Genomic DNA, 17755 nt, shown 5'->3' with positions numbered 1-17755 from the left:
TTGGAGTGGGTTGCCATTTCTTCCTCCAAGGGAATCTGACCAACCCAGTGATTGGACCTCTCTCTCCTGCTTGGCAGCCAGATTCTTTACCACTGAGCCACCAGGGAACCCAGTTGAGCACTCTGGTCTCTGAAAATATAACAAACTTTAGATGTAATGTGCTTGTTTTCTTTCCTTTTCAGAAATAATATCTGTTTGGATGACCTTGGTTTCCTAACCAAACAAAAATCTTTAACACATAAAAAATTCCCCAGTCTCAAATCATCAAGGTTACTATTTGATTCACATAATCTTTAACTGGGACTTCCCAGGTGGTACAATGGTAAAGAATCCACTGGCCATTGCAGGAGATACAAGAGACATGGGTTCAATCTCTGGATTGGGAAGATCCCCTGGAGTAGGAAATGGCAACCTACCCTACTATTCTTGCATGCGTGTGTATACACACACACACACACACACACACACACACAAAATCTTTAAATGACTTAAGCAAACAGGCCTTATTGTAAACTCTCATCACTTTCTGAATTTCTGTTTTGAAACTGTAATTCTTTATCAAGTATCAAAACCTGTGGCTATAACTATATTTCACTTTCTTTTCTCCTTTTTTTTTAAATACTCACATAATTTTGAAGGTTGAAGGTTTGAATTTGAAAACTAAAAAGACAAAATTCCTCTCAGATGGAGGCCTAATGTGAGCCATGATCCATCCTGAAGCAAAAATTTTATGGCTCAGTTGTAAACCCTTTGAAAATGTAGCTTATAATGGAAGTGCTGAAACCATCTTAAAATGGATTCATGAACCCCTCCACTAATATATCTAAGGTATTTCATTACTGTCAATGTATCTCACTTTTTAAAATTAAATAACCTCTTCAGAAATACTTATTTCTTTTTTAAGTACCTGAACAAAATTTTTTTTGTGGAATTTGGCTAATGAATCGTCTCTCTAGAGTGGAGACAGGTAGGAACCAATGGATACACACTTAGAGATTTACACTCATATCCGATTGGGGTAGTGTGAACTATATATTAATATTTTCAGATTACACTTTTACAGGTATATTCTGACTTTATAAAGGACATTCAGCTCACAAAACTATATTCTTTAAAATGGATTAGCACTCCGCTTCCTGGGTAGTAGTTTTTCCCATTTTTGGTAAAAGCCTGTTTTTCTACATGCAAGTTAAATGTAAATAACTTCTTTCTAGCTACTTTCTAACATAAAGAACACGTCAAACTCTTTCCAATTTCCCCAGCCTCCAATTTATCATCCAACACAAAATGCATTTTAAGTAAATATTACATGAAATTTCATAATTACATGGCAACAAAAGTTACATTAGTAATAAATAAAATAAAATTTTGAGGCTAAAAGTAAAAGAGTGAATTAGAATAAAAGTTAGACCGATATGTCTGTGGATAAGATATACTCAGGTCATAATTTCTAAGACCAAGAAAAGTCTATTATGCTCAAGCACTAAGTTTTTCTTATCAAACTCTCACATACATTTTGCTGATTTTCTCAAATGCTGTTTTTCAAATAGCACTAGAGAACATGAGCAAATTTTCCAACAGATCTTAGTATGGCTGTTAAGCATACTCTTTGATTTCTGTATCTAAAAAATACTCTCATCTTTTTGAAATTATAGAAAAAAACACTCATTTCAGGCTTAGCTTTGGAATTTACTCTTCAGTTGTAGAGAAGATAAGGTATTAAATCTATTTATTGCATGCAGATGGAGATTAAATAATTTAAACAAATGAAAAACAGAAGTAGTTATTATACACAGTACAAAGAACACTCTACATTTTGCATGAATATTCATACTGCTCAGTTTCCAGACTCACTATCTCACATTATAAATTACTTTAGAACAACAACGTTGCTTTCTTTTTTTCCCTATTGCACTACTTCCTACATGAGTCTGCCAGAATTTTCCAAGTTTTAAAATACTATAAATACATTCACATTTTTCTACAACTAAAACTGAAATTTAAATGATATAGTAAATGTAGAGTGTTAAAAATGATTCCCCAACATTAGAAAGGTAAGATATAGCACCAATTGAAAGTTTAAAAAAAAGAAAAATGTAATTAACACCTAATGTCATTGAAAATCTTATTCCCAGCCTAATTTTTCAAATACTTTGCTCATGTATCAAATAATATTAATTGATCCTCTAGTAAGTGCAAGATTTCATATTAATAAAAATGAATTAAAGACAAAATTTCTCTTCAAATAACTTGGGAAATGCCAAACATGTAAGTCATATATACCCATATAAGACATGTATACCCATAAAAACTGACTGATGTGTAATCTAAATAAAATGTCCTAACATTCAAAATATTAAACATTACTTTCAATACATGGTTGAGGGGTATTTGAGCTGGAGGTCAGGTGCTACTCTAGAGATAAAGGGGCATTCCAGGAAAAACATCAAAGGCAAAATTATCCAATTATATTTCTTCAAATCAGGAAGTCTTAAATTATTTTAGTAATTGAGGAAGAGCAAATCATCAGTCTTCAATTTTATGCATGATAATCTACTTCTTACACAATAACAAGGAATGCAAAATATTGGATTGTGTGAGGTGCTTACTAAAAGTAAATTTTTTACTAGCTCATATAACCAGGAAAAACTTCAGAAACAGTATCATAAAAATAAGCTTACAGGTGTCAGGTACCAGCACATAGTTAAATTATTTTAAGTTTAAAGGTAAAAAATAAACAAAAAAATCTAACTCTAAATAATTGTCAATATATTATACTGTTCCATGCGAAAATGTACATACAATCTAAACTAGCGCCCTCTGAATATCACTGCTTCGATGCACCATGAAGTAAAATAACATAATGGCATTGTATACTCATAAAACATTCTAACCCTTCACAGAAAGGGGGGGATAACCGCCAGAGAGGTTTTCTTTGCTCAGCAAAAATAGACACGGACAACCGGCTGCTGTAATTTATAAAAGAAGTATGAATGTTCTGTAAAAGAATCTTCTGAATTGTCAAAAGTTTTGATAACTTCATGCTCTGTTGCCATAGTTTAACTCATATCATAACTGAGATGCCTGAGTGAACTCAACAGACTCCTTCAGGAGATTCAAAGGAGTCAAGGTTAAGTGAAAGTGCTGGGTGGGAATTAAGCACCATGGGGGGAGGGGTGTAGGCCCTGCCCCTTGCACAATGGGTGGGGGGGGGGTGGCCCCGCCCCTTAGCTTGATCGGCGGCTGCCCTGATTTACCAGTTTCAGCTACCCAGAGGGTTTGTTTAGACTATCCTCTTTTGTGCTTGCTTCACCCAATTTGCAACTTTTACGTCTATCCTTCTGTTTATACATATTTACATCCAAATGGCAATCCACTCCAGTACTATTGCCTGGAAATTCCCGTGGACAAAGGAGCCTAGTAGGCTACAGTCTATGGAGTCGCAAAGAGTCGGACACGACTGACTGAGCGACTTCACTTCACTTCACATCCCATTTTCACCTTCGATAGAAATTATAGAAATAAAAGTTTAGCTTAAATTCTAATTTTCAGTAGCAAAGTTTTTTAAAAAACGACACAATTTAAAGTCTCCTTTATGTTACATATATTGACCATCTGCAATGTAAACTTCACTGTAAAGTTATGTTCATTGAACTGGAGCTGTTTAAGTCTTTTAGCCCTTTTTCCTGGTGGAAGCAATTGAATGCAGAATAATTAGGTCCTTTAACCCTAATGAGGGTGATGCCAGCAGTGTATTTAGAATTTCTGGTTAGTTTATCATGAATGCAAACTTATGATCACTTATGCTATGCTCTGAACTAATCAGATGAGACATCCACTTTCCCTTGAGGAGTTCATATATTGTGATTAAATAGAAAAGCATGCACCTGAGGGAAAACTTGCTGGCCTACTAACCTATATTTGAGATTCATGTTCATTGATGAGCTTAAAAAATCCCTTCGTAGCCAACAATAATCAGCATTTTTTTCCCCAATCATTCTAACAAGTCAGCTTACAGATACCTATTTTGAGCTGCCAAGCCACTTGCTGTCTGTTCCACTCCTCACAGGCCACGGCTAGCTATTCAATGATCTATGATGCTCTTTCCCAGTCCTGCCCGCCTAACCCCTTCTCTCAGAATGGTGGCCCCTGTTAATACAACAAAAATGGAAATTGTCAGCGTGGGCAGGTTGCCATATGGAGGTTGACAGCTGCTCAATCAGATTAAGACAAATGCACACAGGCAATGTGAGTGCAAAAACAAAACAAAACAAAACAAACCTCATTTTGAAAAAAAAAAAAATTTGTTTTCCTATTATTATTTTTCCTAGGATTTTAAGAAAGAGAATATCAATTTTAAAGATTGCTCTATAAAGCAGATAAGATTGAATCAGTGTTGATATAAAGCAAATTTTACAGGTAAACTAAACTTCTTGAAAATTTTCTGTTTTGAACTTCGATCCTCTTTGCTTCTGGCCATAGCATTTAACTTAAGAAGCCTCATTCTCCCTTTCCACCTCATCCAATTCATACATATACTTCTGCTGGGTATGTTACAAAGTAATAAAGGCTCCTAATTCTGGAAAAGAAAATAATGTTGAAAAATTGTAAAAATACGTTTTAAAAGGTTGCATAATATTCCAAGAGAAAAGTAACAGAATTTTAGAAGCCACACAACCATCAAAAGCCAAGCTCATGAATAAATAAATATTTACAATATGTACATATGCATATCAAGGTAAAGCTACTTCATAGGAACTCAGACTGTGTGGAAAATATTTATGCAATGCATAGACAGTGATAAAAAAGAACACTGAAAAAGGAGGTAATTTTAAAGCAAAGAACAGTAGACATGTTTAAAGTTATTGAATAATTTGCTTGACCTTCCTAAAATATACAAGACTCTTCTAACAATAAATAAGATATGTTGGCTATGATTGCCTATTCCTGAACTTGACTGAGTCATATCATCACTGTGCAGCAGGTCTAACACATTTTAGCCAAGCTAGAGTACATTAGAAAGAGTAGTCACATGCTCAGGTGAAATATCTCAGACCGGATTTACAAATGAAATCTAGTGCCTTAAAGCTGTGTGCAATGTATAAATGCCTAGGAAAGCTTGCACTTTGAAATAAACCTTTGTGACTAAGTTAACAATTTTTCTAAAATCTTGCAGCTGTCTAACTTTCTCACTGGGTAGCTAAGCCTCCCAAGTCTATTGCTGAAGTTTATCATAGGAAATGATACTCTCACAGGGTAGAAATGCCTACTGTCTTTGAAAAATTTATATAGGAAGTACAAGTTTAACACTCCTGGCATCACCTAGAGTTGATAACAGCATACATCTCTAGATCCCAAGCCACCAAAAAGCTGCCATGGAGGCTAACATAAGAGCTTGTAGTCTGCAAGAAAAAAAAAAAAAAAATCCATTGATAACATCAGGACATACAGTAATGTGGTGATAAACTTTACAAGGCCCAAAGGATAACTTGCAGCTCCCTCTCCCTGGGGCTGCAGCTGCACCAACCATCGAAGCTAAGTGCCCGTTGGAACTTTTCCTTCAAAGGTAAAGTAGGTAGAATATTTGTAATACTTTTTATGGAACAAAAGGAGAAACAGAAAGATCAAACTGAAGGCACTTGTGTATTTAGAAAATCCTGCTGAGATGCTGTGATCAATTATTAAAACTTCTTGTTAATGTTCATGCTTCTCTTTAACCTTATATTGGACTGTTGACAGCCAAGCAAAAGTGGGCAGACCCAGAAAACCTTTCTAGAACTGAGAGAAAAATATCAGGTGAAAAGGAAGCTCCTGCCAAACAAAATCCTTGGCTAACTCTCATCAAGATTTCTGTCCCCTCACCCCCCCAAAAAAACATTCTCAGACTATCCAGAACATCTCTCCTGGGATATTTCTGCAGCATCATTTAGGCTTAGAGCATTCACAGAACAGGTACCCTGATCACTGTGTTTAGTATAAACAAATGGTATTCAGGTAAAGCAGAATCAACTGAACTTCATAGGGGAGAAGAAAAAAAAAAAGCAGGTCCAAATTCTCAAAAATGCTCTCTTATCTCATAATGATTTTTCAACAGCAGAAGAAAATGGATTACAACACTCCAAAGTATTGAAAGGCTTGTTCTCATACAGCTGGTTTTTTTCAATAAAGTTAATGCAATTTATCTTTATTAATACATCAACACTGATGGAGTCAGCCAGAAAATTAGTCCTGGTGGCAATGTATTTCATAACATCCCTCGGATCATCTCACAAAATCTAACAATTCAGGGATCTAACACAGAACCTGTTTCTTTTCTAATATAATGCAGCTTCCTAAGGATAACACATATAGCCTTGCACCAGAGCAGCATGCATTTGTCTCTATATCTTTCCTGCTGGAAATGATCTTCGTCATGCTTTGCAAGCCCACAAAACCAAAAATTGCACAAAACATATTTATAACAATAACAGAGGAAAAAAAGAAAAAGAAAAACTCTTCTTCCTAGCCACCTATAAAACACATCCTCTTCCTGGAAATAAAAAATCTGATTCCAAACAGAAACAGTTCCTGTACCTTTAGCTCTCCTCAAGTTCCCATTGACTAGCCTCACTAACTCCATTTAGATCTTTAACACCAAACTTTCATCACTTACCCCCTTTCCAAGGCTTTCCTTTCCAGGGGGTCCGAGTCAGCTTGCTCAGAGTGGATCCAGAGAAAAAGAGCATCAAAATGAAGAGAAGTTCAAGCCGAGTAATCTTCCCCACTTTCTCGGATGATAACATTTCCACAAGTTAATGTCACAAAATTTCTCACATCCTCTTCCCTCCCAGTTATTAAAATCGCATTAATCATTGAAAAACCCGAGGTAGGTGTTGTTTTGCCATCTTTCTAACAGCTGAAGTAGCAGCTCCCTGATGTAGCCCTGAGCCAAAGCTACATTTCTCACGATCCGGCTCGTTCAGCCCGCAGTCAGCACTCACTGCTGCTGCCCTAGGAGCTAGAAAATAATTTCTGATCTCCACTTTGCTTTCCGTGGGAATATATTCCTCTGCGTTCTGAGTGAGCCTGATTGAAAATGATAAAAACAGTGATGTCTGTGTCCAGCAGAAAAGAGAGAAGATGTCAGGATTGTGTGAAAAAGATGAGAAGCAGTTGTACTGACAGCTTTCAGGCTGCTGTGTGATCCTAATAGCTGTGCAACCAACCAAATTGCTCTTTTAAGAGTAATAAGGCTTCCGTGAAAGCCGGTGTCACTGCCACTTGGGTGGGTAGTGCTGGGCTTGAAAATCACCCAGGAACCGCCACAGATAACGACTGCTTCAGTCCCGCTTCAGATATTAAGGGCTGAGCAAAATATAGTATGCACAGAGGGTAGATAATCTATTGTGTGGATAATAGAGGAGGATTCGAGCAACGTTGTAGGGAAAGACGCTGAACTTAAAATCCATTTAATTTTTCCTTCACTTCACCTCCTGACATTAAACGGGGATCGCATCTGCACTAATTATTCATAAAACGGTCTAAAATATTTATTGGAAGATCATCAATCAGTGTAGGATTTTTATCCTGACAATAAAGCAGGCAGGGCAAGTTCTCAATAGTTTCAGTTCTCTACTGAATTCATGCCAGTTTATTTGGGCATTTCTGTGTCACCCGCATGAACCCACAGTGAATCCTGTTAAGCAAACTTTTGGAAATAGCAACAGAGACGCTATCTGTACTGGGCTAATCACACTTTCGGGGGAACATATTTTTTATATTTGTTTGTGTACATCACCATGGAAATATAAAAAGCTCTCTAAGTGTCTTGGTCTTTTGTAATATACTTATGAAAACACTACTGCTCACAAGGTGTGGTTATAATTAGCATCTGAGCACATGACCATGCCCTCAGCGATGAGAAGGTGGGTGAAGGCAAATCAAATAAAAGTAATTTGGTCTGTACTGCCTGAAGTGAATTAGCATGATCGAAACATTCTGGCCAGTATTTGAAATCTGTCTTAGTATTATCTGTCTGGTCACTTATTCCTTTAATCAGTGAGCCACAATGCATGAATTATGCATTTATGTACTTTAATCAATTGGTATATAATGATATAACTGCCAATTTTATGATGTTATCACTTTCAAACTGGATAATAAATTGCCATTTTCAAATCATGTTATTGGAAGAGGTACTTTTAGAAGAATAATTTATCTTGATAAGATTAGTTATATTAAATTTGAAAATACAGTTATTGAAATTTGCTTTTATATAAAGGAAGCAGCACTTGTCAAAGATGCTGTATGGGATACACAAAACAAGCTCTCAGGTTAATCCTTAGTTTAAAAATAATAATCAATTTGTATTCAACTTTTAATTAATTTGAAAACTCCTGAGGGAAGTGAGGAAAGTGCATATCATGCTTATTTTATAAATAGTGAATTTAAAATTTGTGTCTCTGTATACTTTAAAATGGTAACTTTAAATTTAAGTTGAAAATCTATTTTCTCTTTACCAGTCATTCTTCTTTTTTAAACCTGTTCCTCTTTTCTCACAAGCATGTAAACAGATGTTGGTAAAATGAATCGGCCAACTCCCCCACCATCACTTTCTGCGAAGATTCTAGACACGAACTTATTTACTGTTGACTGGCTCTATTCCTCTTGAAAGAAAGAATGTAAGTTTTCATAATTAGTAAGTTCTGTATTTTTCAATAACCTGGGCCTTAGGTTAAATAGGAAAATGAGACATGGGTTTAGACACAGCAAAGGTTGTTGGTAGAGATACATGGTATTTCAGAAAGGTCTGACAAGAATGAAGTTAATAGGAAAAGTATTCTTTCTTTCATATGTGATATAGTTGAATAGGTTGACTTGAGGACAATGTCAAGTTTGGATTTGCAAGAGTTTCTTCTTTCTTGGTGACCCTGTGACACCAGCTCTGGTGGAGAAATTAAACTGGGGTTGGAGGAAGCAAATCACTATTGTTCATGGAAGGAAAGCCATTTACCAGTAGAACTCATCTGACTGATGTGTGAAGTACTACTCAAACTTTCTAGACACTATACAGAATTAGAGGAAATTTCAAATGAATGGGTATACCAAAGAGAATGAATAAGGTTGCAGTAGGAAGAAAAAGAGAATTTTAGTGGAGGGGCCTGTTCACATGAGACAAATTTCTAAACAGATACATCTGTCAAAATGTCTTAATTTAATACAAGTACTAAATTAGCTAACTTGTTACAAAAACTAAGTACTTTACATGAATTAACTCATTTAATCCTTACAAAAACCCACTGAAGTAGGAATGATAATCTCCATTTAGTACATTAAGCAACTGAGGCAAAGAGAGATGAAGTCACTCATCCAAGGTCAAAGGGCTGTTTGAACTCAAATAGCTCAGCTCTGAGTCTTTGGAAACCATTGTGCTATTCTCTCTGCTAAACTGTACTCTCTGAACTCTTAACCTTTCTGAACTGGCTGGCTCTGAAGTTACATCCTTATATAAAAGAAGAGCAAATAATGATGGTCCACTCAATATGTGAAGAACTAATTATGTGCTTTAAATGTCTTAGTTATTTTATCTTCACAACAACCTTGTGAAATGAACCCATTATTCATACTCTACAGATGATTATCTGTTCAATATCACATAATGAGTTAAAGATAGACCCAGAATTGAATATTGTGTGGTTTCAGATGGCTCAGGTGGTAAAGAATCTGTCTTCCAATGCAGGAGTCATAGGAGACGTGGGTTTGATCACGAGGTTGGGAAGATCCCCTGGAGTAGGAAATGGTGACCCACTCAAACAGTCTTGCCTGGAAAATCCCATGGACAGAGGAGCCTGGCAGGCGATAGTCCAGGGGGTCACAAAGAGTCGGACACGACTGGGCACACAGGCATTCTGAGTTTACCATTCAGCTTCTGTTTCCAGAGTCTGGTCCATGGGTCTGGGGAAACCAGATGGGACTCAAGGGGGGCTGGGAAATGAGAGAACTGAAGGGACTGTTAGGACATCTGTGACAATGAAGATTCTTTTGGTTGTTAACTTCAGAGAGGTATGCTGCTGCTGCTGCTGCTGCTGCTGCGTCGCTTCAGTCGTGTCCGACTCTGTGCGACCCCATAGACGATAGCCCACCAGGCTCCGCATTCCCTGGGATTCTCCAGGCAAGAACACTGGAGTGGGTTGTCATTTCCTTCTCCAGTGCATGAAAGTGAAAAGTGAAAGTGAAGTCTCTCACTCATGTCTGACTCAGTGGCCCCATGGACTACAGCCAACCAGGCTCCTCCATCCATGGAATTTTCCAGGCAAGAGTACTGGGGTGGGGTGCCATTGCCTTCTCTGTCAGGGAGGTATAGGACTGAGAAACATCCACAGAAGGTCCCCTGAGGGAGGCAATAAAAATAAACTTCCTCACCACTTGCATATTATCTAAGGAAAATACAAAGAAAGAGAAAACCCAAGGAAAACCGAACTCAGGGATAGTTACAATGAAAGTGAAAGTGAAGTCTCTCAGTCGTGTCTGACTCTTTGTGACCCCTTGGACTATAGTCCACCAGGCTCCTCTGTCCACGGGATTCTCCAGGCAAGAATACTGGAGTGGGTTGCCATTTCCTTCTCCAGGGAATCTTCCCGACTCAGGGATTGAACCCAGGTCTCCCCCATTGCAGGCGGACACTTTAACCTCTGAGCCACCTACCTGCGGTGCAGGAGACCCGGGTTCAATCCCTCGGGTGGAAAGATTCCCTGGAGAAGGAATTCCACTCCAGTATTCTTGCCTGGAGAATCCCATGGACAGAGGAGCCTGGTGTGTTACAGTTCATGGGTTGCAAAGAGTTGGGCACAATTGAGCAACTAACATTGCTGTCTTAGTTTCAGGTATGCAGAAGAGGAATCAGTTATACATTGTTAGATCGGATCAGATCAGTTGCTCAGTCCTGTCTGACTCTGTGACCCCATGAATCGTAGCACGCCAGGCCTTCCTGTCCATCACCAACTCCCAGAGTTCAGAGATTCACCTCCATCGAGTCAGTGATGCCATCCAGCCATCTCATCCTCTGTCATCCCCTTCTCCTCTTGCCCCCAATGCCTCCCAGCATCAGAGTCAACTCTTTGCATGAGGTGGCCAAAGTACTGGAGTTTCAGCTTTAGTATCATTCCTTCCAAAGAAATCCCAGGGCTGATCTCCTTCAGAATGGACTGGTTGGATTTCCTTGCAGTCCAAGGGACTCTCAAGAGTCTTCTTCAACACCACAGTTCAAAAGCATCAATTCTTCGGTGCTCAGCCTTCTTCACAGTCCAACTCTCACATCCATACATGACCACAGGAAAAACCATAGCCTTGACTAGACGAACCTTTGTTGGCAAAGTAATGTCTCTGCTTTTCAATATGCTATCTAGGTTGGTCATAACTTTCCTTCCAAGGAGTAAGCATCTTTTAATTTCATGGCTGCAGTCACCATCTGTAGTGATTTTGGAGCCCCAAAAAATAAAGTCTGACACTGTTTCCACTGTTTCCCTATTTATTTCCCATGAAGTGATGGGAACAGATGCCATGATCTTCGTTTTCTGAATGTTGAGCTTTAAGCCAACTTTTTCACTCTCCACTTTCACTTTCATCAAGAGGCTTTTTAGTTCCTCTTCACTTTCTGCCATAAGGGTGGTGTTATCTGCATATCTGAGGTTATTGATATTTCTCCTGGCAATCTTAATTCCAGCTTGTGTTTCTTCCAGTCCAGCGTTTCTCATGATGTACTCTGCATATAAGTTAAATAAGCAGGGTGACAATATACAGCCTTGACGTACTCCTTTTCCTATTTGGAACCAGTCTGTTGTTCCATGTCCAGTTCTAACTGTTGCTTCCTGACCTGCATACAAATTTCTCAAGAGGCAGATCATGTGGTCTGGTATTCCCATCTCTTTCAGAATTGTCCACAGTTTATTGTGATCCACACAGTCAAAGGCTTTGGCATAGTCAATAAAGTAGAAATAGATGTTTTTTTCTGGAACTCTCTTGCTTGGTGGATGTTGGCAATTTGATCTCTGGTTCCTCTGCCTTTTATAAAACCAGCTTGAACATCAGGAAGTTCATGGTTCACATATTGCTGAAGCCTGGCTTGGAGAATTTTGAGCATTACTTCACTAGCGTGTGAGAGGAGTTTACTGAAAGAGAAACTCCCCAGGTCAGTAGGTGCCCAATATGCTACTGGAGATCAGTGGAGAAATAACTCCAGAAAGAATGAAGGAATGAAGCCAAAGCAAAAAGAATACCCAGCTGTGGATGTGACTGGTGATAGAAGCAAGGTCCGATGCTGTAAAGAGCAATATTGCATAGGAACCTGGAATGTTAGGTCCATGAATCAAGGCAAATTGGAAGTGGTCAAACAGGAGATGGCAAGAGTGAATGTCAACATTCTAGGAATCAGTGAACTGAAATGGACTGGAATGGGTGAATTTAACTCTGATGACCATTATATCTACTACTGCGGGCAGGAATCCCTCAGAAGAAACGGAGTAGCCATCATGGTCAACAAAAGAGTCCGAAATGCAGTACTTGGAAGTAAGCTCAAAAACGACAGAATGATCTCTGTTCATTTCCAAGGCAAACCATTCAATATCACAGTAATCCAAGTCTATGCCCCAACCAGTAATGCTGAAGAAGCTGAACTTGAATGGTTCTATGAAGACCTACAAGACCTTTTAGAACTAACACCCAAAAAAGATGTCCTTTTCATGATAGGGGAGTGGAATGCAAAAGTAGGAAGTCAAGAAACACCTGGAATAACAGGCAAATTTGGGCTTGGAATATGGAATGAAGCAGGGCAAAGACTAATAGAGTTTTCCCAAGAAAATGTACTGGTCATAACAAACACCCTCTTCCAACAACACAAGAGACGACTCTATACATGGACATCACCAGATGGTCAACACCGATATCGTTACAATGGAACCTAATAAATGTCATAGTGCAGGTCATAATACATTTTCAGGAAGACTGCCGAGAGAGAGAGTTCTATAAAGGTGGTCAGTACAGTAGTTTCTCTTATTCATGTGGGATATGCTCCAAGTCTTCCAGTGGATGCCTGAAAGCAAGGATAGTACTATACCCTATATATGCTCTGCTATGTCTTTATCCTATGCATTCATGCTTGTGATAAAATTTAATTTATAAGTCAGGCATAGTAAGAGATTAGTAGCAATAGCTAATAATAAAATGGAATGATTATAATAATATGTAGTACAGAAGTTAAGTAAATGTGGTCCCTAGCAATTAAAAAATATTACGTTATTTATTTCTGGAATTTTTTCATAGAGTATTTTTGGACCACTGCTGACCACATGTAACTCAAACCACAGAAAACAAACCCATAGAGAAGGAGTGGGAGGGCTACTGTATTAAAACAAAGTGCAGTGAAAGATGGAAGAAAGATTTGGTTCAGTTAGGATGTTCCCAGAAGAGAAGGTGGGTTTTTGCCTAAGAATCAAATAGTTAAGTACATATTTTAGAACTAGGTCAAGTCAGGCAAGAGGCAAAGGATAATCCATACTGAGGAAATAGCATGAGTATAGTCACAGAGATGCAAGAAAGCCTGAATCCTTCCAAGAATTGCCATGAAGACAGAATGTCTGGGATATCTGAGCATATGGGTAAGTAGCAGGAGATGAGGTAGCAATAATAGGAAGGGGGTAGATTAAAATTTTAAAATATGCTTATTACCAAAGGTCTTAGGCTTTTCTCTTGGTGATAGGAAATCAATAGTGAGTTTAAATCAAGGAAATTACATAATACAAAATGAGTTAACAAAAACAAAAACAACTCTTTGAAGGATGGTGGAGAGTGAAATTGGAAGCAGAAAAATCATTGCAAGCAAGATATAGTTGCAAGCTTAACTAAAATCACAGGAATAAACAGGAAGAAACTATTTTGAAATAAATTATAAGATTTAGTATCATAATTCATTAATTCAACAAACATTTAATAACTGAATATTTTGAGCCAGGCAAAATGCTAGGTATTTTAAGATGAAGAGGACAAGGGTAAATAAGATTCTATAATCAAGATGCTTATATCCTTAAGGAACTGGGGGCTAAGTAGACACAGGTAGGAATGGAGCATTGTTGCAGTGTCTGAACTCTCTTCTTTAAAAATAGATTCTTTATAAAAGAATAAAAACTCTTTATAAAATAGATTCTTGTCTGACCTAATATTTGCTCCAATTTTGATAGCGTTAAGCAAGACTTATGTATCTTAGCAATTATATTCATTTTTATTATAATAAAAGTATTTATCCTATCCTACCAAAATTCCCTAAGATCTTGATATTTATGCTCAATAAATACCATCTTATTTATTTTCTTAACAAGGGTATAATCTCACTAATCTTTGATCCTACTACGTAATGGTGTAATGTCAGATGTTCTGTTTTGCTTCTAAAGATTGCAGATGGACAAGATAAACCTCTCCTGCTGAGTTTACAACCAAAAAGTGTTCCTAAGCAATTCAAAAGAATTAGTTGATCTTTGTGTCAACATATTTTCTTAATCTCACAGATTATGCTCACTCCATGAGAAGTGATTGCATACCAAGAAGGTCGCATTCCTGAAAATTCTCTTGAGTTTGGTAATTATGCAACTAGGTGGTTCTTAATGCAAGGTAGTTATACCTTTTCCCCCCCGGGGACATTAGGCACTGTATGGAGACATGCCTTGGTTCTCACAATGAGTGTGTGAGAGGCTGTTACCATCTTATATGGTGGCTGGAGGGCAGGATGCTGCCCCCCACCCTATAATTCAGAAGACAGTCCCTGCAATAAAGAGAGATCTGACTCAAAATGTCAATAGTGCCCAAACTGAGAACTTCTGAGGTACCCTCAGCTTCTTGGACCACAAGATGAAAATTCTTCTAGCCGCTGCTTCTCTTGAACAAATGCTCTTATTGACTGAAGTTCACAAGATAACCACAGAACAATTCTAACCCAGGTATTTTCCTACAGCACCAATGTAAACTGCCCTATTTATATTCGTATGCTTCAAAAAAGTGTCCCACTTCTCTTGGTATAATTCATTTACAAGAAATCACTCATCTCCCTGAATACCTAATATCAAGCCAAAGAATTGGTGGGTTTATTTCACTGGAGTACTGAAAGGGACCCTGTGACGTGTGTGTATATCAGTAAAAATTCTGATTCTATTTCTTAAAACATCAGAGAAAATCATCAGAGCAAACTTAGGTCTCTGGCTTTCTAATGACTTTCCCTCTTATTAACCTGACAATGATTATTCTCGGCTAACTACGGGTTGTACTATCATCACTATATTTTATACACTCTATTAATAAGCCATTGGAAAAGTTTAGCTGGGATTTAATCAAGAAGAGGCTTGTAAATCAACCGTAGTATTAGCTTGGTAACTCTTGAAAGACCACAGATAAGTTCAGTAATACATTCATACACACATATACATATGTAAAGAGTTGTCATTAATTGCTTCATTATTACTCTCTAACTCTTCTGCATTCTATTTTGACTACACAAGCCAAAATACAGATCTGGATGGATCAGTGCTGCATTAAAAACACATTTTAATCCTTGTCCTTATGTTTTATTTAAACAGAAATGATGAAGTATTTGGTATACCCCTTCTATCTCAGTTTACTAGAAACACAAATTATTCCACAGGCTAAATAATAGAAACATCCTTGGAATTTTGTACAAATTACTGTGACATATATTAATTTTATTCCCAAGATCAGATAGGTTCAGTTACATATGTAACAGTTCAAATATATACATATAAAATCTACACTTAAGATGTGTGCAGGTGAGCTCTCAGTTGAGTCTGACTCTGTGCGACCCCATGGACTGTAGCCTGCCAGGCCCCTCTGTCCATGGAATTTTCCAGGCAAGAATACAGGAAAGGGTTGCCATTTCCTACCCCAAAAGATCTTCCCCACCTAGGCATCAATCCCATGTCTCTCATTGGCAGGTCGATTTTTTACCACTGAGTCACCTGGGAAGTTCCACAGCTATGGTATGGTTGAGAAATCAACTCTGGTTAAGTGAAATATGCACTTAATTAAAAGAAAAAAAATTGTTTTCACAGTTCTTAAGAAGTATTTCCAAAGAGTTTCATTCATTCCTTTTTTTGTCTGCCAGCAGTTTCTGCAGAGTGAACATCTCTGAATCCCTCTGATTTAAGATCGAGTGGTACCCAAGGATCACAGGCTTCAGGCATATGTTATGCTATTAGCTTGCAATTATAGACAATGACAAAGTAGCACTGAATCTGTAAAGAGATAAGAGCTCACTGACCTTTCAAATGAACTCCTAATACTGCATTTCATTTTTATTCTCTTTCATTTAAAAACTCAAGTGGAGCCTTATATGTCTTTATTTCAGGTTTCACTACATAATATGCTTTTAAAAATTTCAACTGAGAAAGGCAGCTTGATATTTTGTTCTACATAAGCTTGTTTTCTAGAGAGATTCTATTTTTGCCTTTTTAATAGCTCCCAGTAGTTGAGTGTGTGCCAAGACTTGTCAGGGTCCCAAAGGGGAGAATCTCAGTCAGCACTTAGATTTTGGCTAATTTGAAGCCCTGAAGAGCAATTCTAAGTGTTGGTGGGTCCATGAATCATCTGGGATATTATGCAGCCAAAGCTAGCTATAAACAACACTGCAAAGTGGTTTTCATTCTGAGTAGACACGTGACCAGCCAAAATTTGGGGGCTCCATTCTTTTGAGAAACAAATGGCTACAACGCTGTGGTTTTGATTCAGTAAGCTATGTGTGGAAGCTGGGCACATGCGTTTTGAAAAAATGTCCTCCATGTGTCTCTAATAGGCTACTCCAGTGTTCAACACTTATCTTGAAACAAAAAGCTTATCTGTATTTGCTATCCAGACCATTATGTTTATATACATATTGATACAAGGAAATTAAAGTCAACTTGAAATGTTTTGAATAAAATTTAGTATGATTTGGGAGTTAGGAGAAAAATTAATTTCAAGGCTATGTTAAGTCATATTTAACCTAAATTGCAAATGATTAGAGACTTCTCTGTAAAGAAGGTGGAATATGGGTCCTGGAGAATTATCTCAGTGATTTTCTGGAGAATAAGCCTTGGAATCTGGTCAAACATGCCTGAACCTATAAAATATACTTTTTCTTCATCTGAGGTATTTTCTTGGGCTTATGTAAAGTTCATTTAAAGGACAGTGCTAGATAGGTTGCCATGGTCTATTGGCTATGCTACATCAATTACATAAAACATTTCATATCTACAGGAGATATCAACAAGAGGTTTTTAAAAGAAATATTATTGCTGTTTAATATTGTACAATAAATTTACTCTAACATGTGATATTCTTTCCCTCAAAAATACAGGATCAAAATAGTCTTTTGAGATGAACAGCTAGAAAGTCACTAAATGACAATGTTGCAGAGTCCCATGAGGATGTCGGTAGAGTATGTATTCATATATTAAATATATGGCTGAATCTGCTCGGGCTCTCCCCAGAGAGTTCTTGAGTCACCAGGAATACTGAGTATTGGTGCAGTTTTTAGTTATATGGTAGCTCTCCCAAGAATATGTGTCTATACTGTGAATGTTGAAGATGTTAAATACGACTGTCATACTTTGCTTTTTTTGAAAAAAGCAAATAAGCTGCAATTTCATATAATTTGCAAGTTGAAAAAGAGAATACATTTTAAACAAATTGAAAGTAATATTCAAGAAATGTAAAATTAAATATTTTTATAATATTTTCTACC

General features: G+C 37.4%; 1 protein-coding gene across 16 annotated transcripts in view; it reads right to left on the bottom strand.

Annotated features, from left to right (window-relative positions):
* ROBO2 (roundabout guidance receptor 2) overlaps positions 1 to 7267 on the bottom strand; it is a 1473778-nt gene extending 1466511 nt beyond the window's left edge. For 2 of the 16 annotated variants that reach the window (XM_070789256.1, XM_070789396.1), the window contains exon 1: positions 6653 to 7266. In XM_070789256.1, the coding sequence (XP_070645357.1) occupies positions 6653 to 6782 (130 nt within the window). In that variant the 5' untranslated portion in view covers positions 6783 to 7266. Of the gene's footprint in view, positions 1 to 6652 lie in introns of all 16 variants that reach the window. The other 14 variants (XM_070789516.1, XM_070789548.1, XM_070789597.1 and 11 more) reach the window with 11 other exon arrangements.
* Between the last annotated feature and the right edge of the window lie 10488 nt (positions 7268 to 17755).

Source organism: Bos indicus, chromosome 1 (assembly GCF_029378745.1).
Source record: "Bos indicus isolate NIAB-ARS_2022 breed Sahiwal x Tharparkar chromosome 1, NIAB-ARS_B.indTharparkar_mat_pri_1.0, whole genome shotgun sequence".
Classification (NCBI taxonomy): domain Eukaryota; kingdom Metazoa; phylum Chordata; class Mammalia; order Artiodactyla; family Bovidae; genus Bos; species Bos indicus.
The sequence above is the reverse complement of the archived record's forward strand: the minus strand, read 5'-3'. Positions and strand labels throughout refer to the sequence as shown.